This window comes from Zeugodacus cucurbitae, chromosome X (assembly GCF_028554725.1).
Source record: "Zeugodacus cucurbitae isolate PBARC_wt_2022May chromosome X, idZeuCucr1.2, whole genome shotgun sequence".
NCBI classification, from domain to species: Eukaryota; Metazoa; Arthropoda; class Insecta; order Diptera; family Tephritidae; genus Zeugodacus; species Zeugodacus cucurbitae.
The window spans coordinates 290,648-299,892 of NC_071672.1; the positions used below are offsets into that span (position 1 = coordinate 290,648).

The 9,245-nt window shown below is 43.6% G+C and overlaps 1 protein-coding gene across 1 annotated transcript; it reads right to left on the minus strand.

The window, feature by feature from the left end:
* Positions 1-420: 420 nt before the first annotated feature.
* On the minus strand, positions 421-1,686 carry LOC105220335 (putative nuclease HARBI1). The gene is made up of 2 exons (XM_054235385.1): positions 1,154-1,686; positions 421-1,084 (listed from the first exon to the last, which is right to left on the minus strand). The coding sequence occupies exons 1-2, from the start codon at positions 1,567-1,569 to the stop codon at positions 421-423; spliced, it is 1,080 nt and encodes a 359-aa protein (XP_054091360.1). The 5' UTR covers positions 1,570-1,686.
* Positions 1,687-9,245: the final 7,559 nt, after the last annotated feature.

Below are 9,245 nucleotides of genomic sequence, written 5' to 3' on the forward strand. Positions count from 1 at the left end.
GATATACCCTCCATCAGCTAAATTGTCAGGGATCGTATGCCGTGATGTGTGAGTTGGGGGGTTGTATGCTTGAGGGTGAGTGCGGCATTGCCTTACTCCAGGAGCCCTACACCACCAATGGTGTGCTTCGGGTTCTTCCGGGAGTTTTCAGGGTCTTTACGGACCTTGGGGGTAATGCCGCAATTGTTGTGACTGATCCAAACTACGATTGCGTAGTGTTGGTCCGTGGTTGCTGTCCGTGGCGAAAGACATTCGTGCCTCCGTGCAATCCATGGCCGGTTCGCTTAAACAATTATGCGAAAAATAATAAACAAAGCTTTTTTTATATTATATTTTATTTTTTTTATTATAATTATTTAAAATGAATTGTTTTTTTTTATGTTAATTAATTTGTGAATTTTTTATAATTAAAATAATTAGTTAGTTAAAATAATTCCGTACTATATTATCCCGACATCTTCTGCCTTGATTTAGCACACTACAATTTTCACGATTCTCTTCCAAATTGTCAACTTCCATACTGAAATTTGACGATACGTTTATGTCTGGAATTGGTAAATTTCTTTTTAATCTGATATTGTGCAAGGTTAAACACGCATTTATTATTGATCCAGCATATGCTGGTTTAAACAATACACCCCGTTCATGTGATAAGCACCCAAATACCTTTTTCAAAACACCATTAAGCCTTTCAACACAATTCCGAGCACGAATGTGGCAATCATTGTAATTATTTTGCCCAATCGTCTGTGGATTTCGAAATGGTGTCATCAACCATGGTTGCTGTGGATAGCCTGAATCACCAATAAGCCAACTTGAATCTACATCACTGGCGTTTTGCCTTTCCAAAAATTGTTTACATTGGCTGTTCTCCCAAATAAAAGCATCATGGGTACTACCACCATAACGCGCGTTCCCAGACACTATGTTTAAATTGTAGTCACAAATAAGTTGCACATTTTTGGAAAAGTAGCCCTTTCTGTTTATGTAGCAGCATTCAACATCAGCGGCCGGCTTTTTAATTTTAACATGGGTGCAATCAATAGCACCAATGCACCCAGGAAAACCCGTAGATGAAAAAAATCTGTAAAAATATAAACACTTATGTTTTTTATGTACCTATATAATGACGTATATAATGACATAATATTACGTTTGTTTTATTTTGTTTTGTTCCTCTAAAGATGTTGGAAATTTAATGTATTTACACATTAATTTTCCTTCAATGATGTTTGTGACTTCTTTTACTGCACGACACACAACAGTCTTGCTTAATGAGCACACAAAATCTTGGCCAACGTCTCTCAAATATGATCCTGTTGCATAGTAATGAAGTGCTGCAGTCATTCTTAATGATTTTGGGACAAACGTACGCCTTTCACCACTTTTCATATGAGGACTTAGCTCTTGTAACAAGGCTATTGCGGGATCTTTTTTAAAACGGAATAGCTCTTCAAAGCGAGCTTCCGGCAAATGAAATGGGTCAGTTGTATCCCTCAGATGTCGCCGATGAACGCGTAACATATTCCGTTGGTCCTCTAATAAGGCAAATAATGCAGCAGCTATCATAATTTGATTCACTAAGAAATTATAACATTGATAATAAATTTATACATTCAAAATATATATGTATATAGTATATAAACTTACTATATTCGTGTACATTGACAGATGTTTATGCATTCATTTCAGTCATAGCACATTTTCGATAACATTCATAACGACTCACCACAACCATAACGAAAGGTGACTTTTCTGAGTTACAGAAACGCTTCAAAACAATTGTTCGTTATAAATCTTTCGTTACGCAAAAGTGATATTTCTTTCGATATCATAACGAAAAGTTACAGAAACGCACTACTGGTGTGTTAATGATATGGTTTTCAGGAAGTATGAAAGTTCTAGGATTAGGAAAATTAAGTGGTGGACGCATGAGTTAACCTTGAAGAGGAGGACTGTCCGGCGGTTGAGACGAAAGTTTCAACGTGCTCGGCGGTTCAATTCTGATAGGCTGTCCCAGATTAGGTATGATTTTAGTTGTGTGATGAATGAATATAAAGATATGATTGTGAAAATTAAAGAAGAAGAGTGGAGGAGTTTTGTGAATGACAATAGGGACGACCCTTGTGGGCAGGTCTACAGGATCTGCAGGGGTCGTAAGAGGGAGGATATCACCTCTCTCCGCGTTGGTGACTCTGTGTTATCAACGTGGAGAGAGTGTGCGGAGGTTCTGTTAGGAGCGTTCTTTTCCAGGGCTGAGGTTCAGGCACCTCAAGCACAAGAGGTACCTGTTCCTCCACTAGAAGATGAGGAGTTGGGATACACCTTTGGCCTGGTTAGGTCTAAACGGTCCCCAGGTTTTGATGGTTTGAACGGAGAGATGTGCAAAAGCTTGTGGATGTTCATTCCGGAATACTTGGAGGCCATTTATAACAAGTGCGTGTGGGAGGGATATTTTCCACGTGAGTGGAAAAGTGCCAGGGTCGTCCCTCTCCTGAAGTCCCCTGATAAGATCAGGAGTGATCCTCGTTCTTATCGGGGCATCAGTCTCCTTCCAGTGCTTGGAAAAGTGCTGGAAAGAATTATGGTGGAACGACTTCAGGAGCTAACGCGGGGTATGTGGTCGGATAGGCAGTATGGGTTCAGGAAAGGACGCAGTGTGGAAGATGAGTGGATGTATGTGCAGAATGTTGTTAGGGAGAATGTCAACAAGTATGTCCTCGGCATATTTGTTGACTTCAAGGGGGCATTCGATTATCTCATCTGGGATCGATTGATAGAACGGTTAGAGGAACTTGGCTGTCCGGAAATTAGTCCCTGGCGAAGCTACTTTTCGGACGGAAATCCTCTATCGTTGGAATGAATGGGAGTGTGGAGATTGGAGTGTCTCGTGGCTGTCCGCAGGGATCCATCTGTGGTCCATATATATGGAACCTCATGATGGACTCTCTGCTTGGGCAGCTCGAACCACTCTGTAAGTGTTGTGCGTATGCGAACGACCTTCTTCTCCTTGTTGAAGGTCGCTCAAGGCGTGAGTTGGATCGGGTGGGAGGACGATTTTTAGAAATTGTCCACAACTGGGTGATAAGTGTGGGTGTAGACATCTCGATGGACAAAACGGTGACAATGCTTTTAAAAGGTAGACTGTCACCGAGGCGTCCACCGGTTGTCCGAGTGAATGGGGTCGGCATCAGGTATGTGACGCAAGTCAAGTCCTTGGGGTTGACCATGAGTGAAAGAATGTGTTTTACTCCACACTTGGTGAGTATGAAGGTGCGACTGCAGGCAGTCGTAGGTAAGGTTATGCGCGTTTTACGGAGTGATTGGGGCCTCGGACGTCGTGCTGTTCGCGCCATATATCGCGGCTTATTTGTGGCTTGTTCCACTTATGGGGCTGCTGTATGGTGGCGAACGGCCACGACGGTCTTCGGTCGCCGAAAGCTCCTCTCCGTCCAGCGTTGCATTATGCTCGCCTGTCTGCCTGTATGTCGCACCGTTTCTACGGATGCGTTGCAGGTGTTACTAGGTGCGCCCCCTCTTGACCTGGTTGTCATACAGCGTGCTGTATCATTCAGGTTAAGAAGGGGTCTGAGTGTGTCATTGCTGCGGAATGGTTTGATTTCCGATGATGATGTGAAGAGGGAGGGATATCTAGGGAGCAAGAGGCTTCTAGATGATAGGGTCAGGTGTAGGTGGCAAGACCGTTGGGACAGTAGCCTTAATGGTCGGGTGACTTATGAGTACATCCGGGACGTTAGGTATGTAGAAGGAAACCCAGACTTCAGATTCTGTCTAAGTCTGGGTTTCCTGCTTACGGGGTATGGGCCTCTTAATGCATTCTTGCATAAGAGACACCTTGCAGATAGTCCAGAGTGTATGTGTGGGGCGTGTGTTGAGCATTGGGTGCATGTTATAGCGGAATGCCCGATGTACTCAGACATTAGGGACCTTGGGGGTATGGGGATTAGTTGGACTGATGGACGGTTAGATGTTAGTGGTGTGATCTCCACTAGTCGGAATGCCGAACAGTTAGGGTCGTTTGAAAGATATGCGCGCGTATTGTTCAGGCGGCGTAGACAATTGGCTGAAAACCGGGGTTAGCTTCTGGTATGAAAGATGTATGAATTGGATGAGAGAATGGGATTCAATCCCTGGTCACCAGTCCAGAGCTGTATGAAAGCTCAACTGGTAGTAGTTTCTGCTACGAGGTCTGACCGGAGACTTAATTCTGGTACCACGGGGAGCAGGAGCCCTTGGAGTTCGCTCCAACCTGCTCATGCGGACTGGCCCCTCGGGGAGTACCGTGGTGGTTGTGGTTCAATACCCAAATGCGGGGAGAGTGACTTTGGTCACTCAATGTGGAGTTGCATTGCAACCGGGTGCCGGACCCAAAGTACGGCAGAGGTTTTAGATAGGCCTCGAACCCCACCAAGGTGGTTAGTGTGTCCATTCCACACGCCAATTGGTACCGAATAATGCGTAGCATTTTCGGGGCGCTGATCATCGCATTGATTTGATCCGCTGTGCTTTTGAGCACCGTGGAGTAAGGCCGTCGTCGGCAGGTACCCACGTTAATCCCACCGGACGTTGTCCCTATCTACTGTCTAGCGAAACCACAGCCAAGGGAACGGGCTTGGAATAATTAGCGGGGAAAGTAGACCCTGTTGAGCTTGACTCTAGTCTGGCAGTGTAAGGAGACATAAGAGGTGTAGCATAAGTGGTTGATATATAATTTCGGTTATGTATCAACAATGAAATACCACTACTCTTATTGTTTCCTTACTTACTTGATTAAGTGGAACGTGTATCATTGCTTAGCCATTATATGGGTATATTTATATATCTTATGGTATTGGGTTTTGATGCAAGCTTCTTGATCAAAGTACCACGAGTTTTATTATATAATTGTAAACATATTTTAATGAAATGATAGCATTTCGGTGTTATTGTTATAATTAAAATTTGGTATAACTCCAACACTCAGGTATGATCCAATTCAAGGACATTGCCAGGTGGGGAGTTTGACTGGGGCGGTACATCTCTCAAATAATAACGGAGGTGTCCCAAGGCCAGCTCAGTGCGGACAGAAACCACACATAGAGCAAAAGGGCAAATGCTGACTTGATTTTGGTGTTCAGTACACACAGAGACAGCAAAAGCTCGGCCTATCGATCCTTTTGGTTTAGAGAGTTTTTAACAAGAGGTGTCAGAAAAGTTACCACAGGGATAACTGGCTTGTGGTGGCCAAGCGTTCATAGCGACGTCGCTTTTTGATCCTTCGATGTCGGCTCTTCCTATCATTGTGAAGCAAAATTCACCAAGCGTTGGATTGTTCACCCATTCAAGGGAACGTGAGCTGGGTTTAGACCGTCGTGAGACAGGTTAGTTTTACCCTACTAATGACAATTGTTATTGCGACAGCATTCCTGCGTAGTACGAGAGGAACCGCAGGTACGGACCAATGGTACAATACTTGTTCGAGCGAACAGTGGTATGATGCTACGTCCGTTGGATTATGCCTGAACGCCTCTAAGGTCGTATCCGTGCTGGACTGCAATGATAAATATGGGGCAATTGCATTGTATGGCTTCTCTAAACCATTTAAAGTTTATAAATTTTATTTATAAACGACAATGGATATATGTGATGCCAATGTTATTTGTAACATAGCAAATGCGGGAGGATTAAATATCACCTGTATGACGCGCTAGTTACTTATTAAAACATTATTTAATACAATGTCAATGCCTAGAATCAATTGTAAACGACTTTGGTAACGGGCAAGGTGTTGTAAGTGGTAGAGCAGCTGCCATACTGCGATCCACTGAAGCTTATCCTTTGCTTGATGATTCGATCAAACTGTTTATAAATTATTTATATGTATATATATATGTGTGTGTTGTAATATACATACCGTATATATTTATATTATAAATAATTTATATATATGTATATATATGTATTTTTTTTAAATGTATATATATATAATATAGAAGAAAAATTTAAGTTTAACATTATTAATTAAGTTTAATAGTAATAATTTAGATTAAGTATTTTATATTATTATGTATTGAAAAAAATAAAATATATCTTAATATATATATCTATATATATATATAGAGGATGGAGTCATATGTAGAAGTTCACGTAAGTGAGGAAAGTTTCTGACTGTCATTCACTTGGGAGTGGCCAGGAACGATTCTTTTACATGTGGCTCAAGCAGCTCACGACTTCCGGTCTTAGACCAAGTATCCTCTGGGTAGCCAACAGACATCCGTTTGGAGGCGAGCTAAAGTGAGAAGGCGAAACAATTGTAAACGACTTTGGTAACGGGCAAGGTGTTGTAAGTGGTAGAGCAGCTGCCATACTGCGATCCACTGTAATATACATACCGTATATACTTATATTATAAATAATTTATATATATGTATATATATGTATTTTTTTTTAATGTATATATATATAATATAGAAGAAAAATTTAAGTTTAACATTATTAATTAAGTTTAATAGTAATAATTTAGATTAAGTATTTTATATTATTATGTATTGAAAAAAATAAAATATATCTTAATATATATATATATATATATATATATATATATATAGAGGATGGAGTCATATGTAGAAGTTCACGTAAGTGAGGAAAGTTTCTGACTGTCATTCACTTGGGAGTGGCCAGGAACGATTCTTTTACATGTGGCTCAAGCAGCTCACGACTTCCGGTCTTAGACCAAGTATCCTCTGGGTAGCCAACAGACATCCGTTTGGAAGCGAGCTAAAGTGAGAAGGCGAAACCCGCCTATGCGGTTGTGCGTAGGGTTTGGGACCAACCACATAAAAACACCCCCCAATGGAAAAGAAAAAACAGCCTCGGATGAGAGACCCCAATTTTGATGACGACCACAGCAAACGTTTAAAGGACTACGAAATAAGGGCATGCACCTGGAATGTCCGGACCCTTAATTGGGAAGGTGCCTCTGCCCAGCTGGTTGATGTCCTCGTAAGAGTAAAGGCTGACATCACCGCAATCCAAGAAATGCGATGGACGGGACAAGGACGGAAGAAGGTGGGTCCTTGTGACATCTACTACAGCGTCCATATAAAGGAGCGCAAATTCGGTGTGGGATTCGTGGTGGGAAAGAGACTCCGTCGTCGAGTCCTGGCATTCACTCCGGTGGATGAACGTCTAGCCACAATCCGCATCAAAGCGAGGTTCTTCAACATATCGCTGATTTGCGCCCACGCCCCGACGGATGAGAAGGACGAAGTGATCAAAGATACCTTCTATGAGCGCCTAGAACGTACCTATGAGCGCTGACCTCGCCACGATGTCAAAATCGTGCTTGGCGATTTCAACGCTAGGGTGGGTAAAGAAGGTGTCTTTGGCCCAACAGTCGGAAAATTCAGCCTCCATGACGAAACATCACCAAACGGTCTGAGGCTGATCGACTTCGCCGGGGCCCGAAATATGGTCGTCTGTAGTACTAGATTCCAGCATAAGAAAATCCATCAAGCTACTTGGCTGTCCCCGGATCGAATCACTCGCAACCAGATCGATCATGTTGTGATAGATGGACGACATGTCTCCAGTGTTTTTGATGTGCGTACGCTTCGTGGTCCCAACAGCGACTCGGTCCACTATATTGTAGCAGCTAAGATACGCACCCGCCTCTGTGTAGAAAAGCGCACACGTCAACAAACACAAGGAAAGTTCGACATCGAGAAGCTGCAATCACAACCGACAGCCGAACGATTTTCTACTCGACTTGCACTCCTGCTCTCTGAGAGCACTCATCAGCATCTCGGTATAAGGGAGCTGTGGGACGGCATATCAAACTCCTTACGTACAGCTGCAACCGAAACCATTGGTTTTCGGAAAAGTCAAAAAAACAGCTGGTATGATGAGGATTGTCGTCTCGCAGTGGAGAGAAAACAGACTGCCTACCTCGCAATGTTGCGATCGACCGCAACACGAGCGGCATGGGAAAGATACCGAGAACTGAAGAGGGAAGCGAGACGCATTTGCAGACAAAAAAAGAAAGAGGCCGAAATGTGTGAGTATGAAGAGCTTGACAAGCTGGCCGACCGGGGTAATGCTCGAAAATTTTACGAAAAGATCCGGCGACTAACTGAAGGTTTCAAGACCGGAGCACACTCCTGTAGGACCCCCAGAGGTGATCTAGTTATTGATGACCAGAGTATACTGAGTTTGTGGAGGGAACACTTCTCCAGCCTGCTGAATGGCAGTGAAAGTACAACACCAGGAGATGGCGAACCCGATTCCCCAATCGACGACGATGGAGCAGATGTTCCATTGCCCGACCGTGAAGAAATTCGAATAGCAATTACCCGCTTGAAGAACAATTAGGCGGCGGGTGCCGATGGATTACCGGCCGAGCTATTCAAATACGGCGGCGAAGAGCTGATAAGGTGCTTGCATCAGCTTCTTTGCAGAATATGGTCGGAAGAAAGCATGCCTGACGATTGGAATCTCAGTGTACTCTGCCCAATACACAAAAAGGGAGACCCCACAATTTGCGCCAATTACCGTGGGATAAGCCTCCTCAACATCGCGTATAAGGTTCTGTCGAGCGTATTGTGTGAAAGACTAAAGCCCACCGTCAACAAACTGATTGGACCTTATCAGTGTGGCTTTAGACCTGGAAAATCAACGACGGACCAGATATTCACCATGCGCCAAATTTTGGAGAAGACCCGTGAAAATAGGATCGACACACACCTTCTCTTTGTCGACTTTAAAGCAGCTTTCGACAGCACGAAAAGGAGCTGCCTTTATGCAGCGATGTCTGAATTTGGTATCCCCGCAAAACTAATACGGCTGTGTAAGCTGACGTTGAGCAATACCAAAAGCTCCGTCAGGATCGGGAAGGACCTCTCCGAGCCGTTCGATACCAGACGAGGTGACTCACTCTCGTGTGATTTCTTTAACCTGATGCTGGAGAAAATAATACGAGCTGCAGAGCTAAACAGAGAAGGTACAATCTTCTATAAGAGTGTACAGCTCCTGGCGTACGCCGATGATATCGATATCATTGGAAACAACACCCGCGCCGTTAGTTCTGCTTTCTCCAGACTGGATAAGGAAGCGAAGCGTATGGGTCTGGTGGTGAACGAGGACAAGACGAAATATCTCCTGTCGTCAAACAAACAGTCAGCGCATTCGCGTCTTGGCTCCCACGTCACTGTTGACAGTCATAACTTTGAAGTTGTAGATAATTTCGT

Coding starts and splice junctions, on each gene's coding strand:
- LOC105220335 (XM_054235385.1), bottom strand. CDS start 1,569: ATGATAGCTGCTGCATTATTTGCCTTATTAGAGGACCAACGGAATATG. Junction 1,085..1,153: donor CAAAACAAAATAAAACAAAC/GTAATATTATGT, acceptor ATATTTTTACAG/ATTTTTTTCATCTACGGGTT.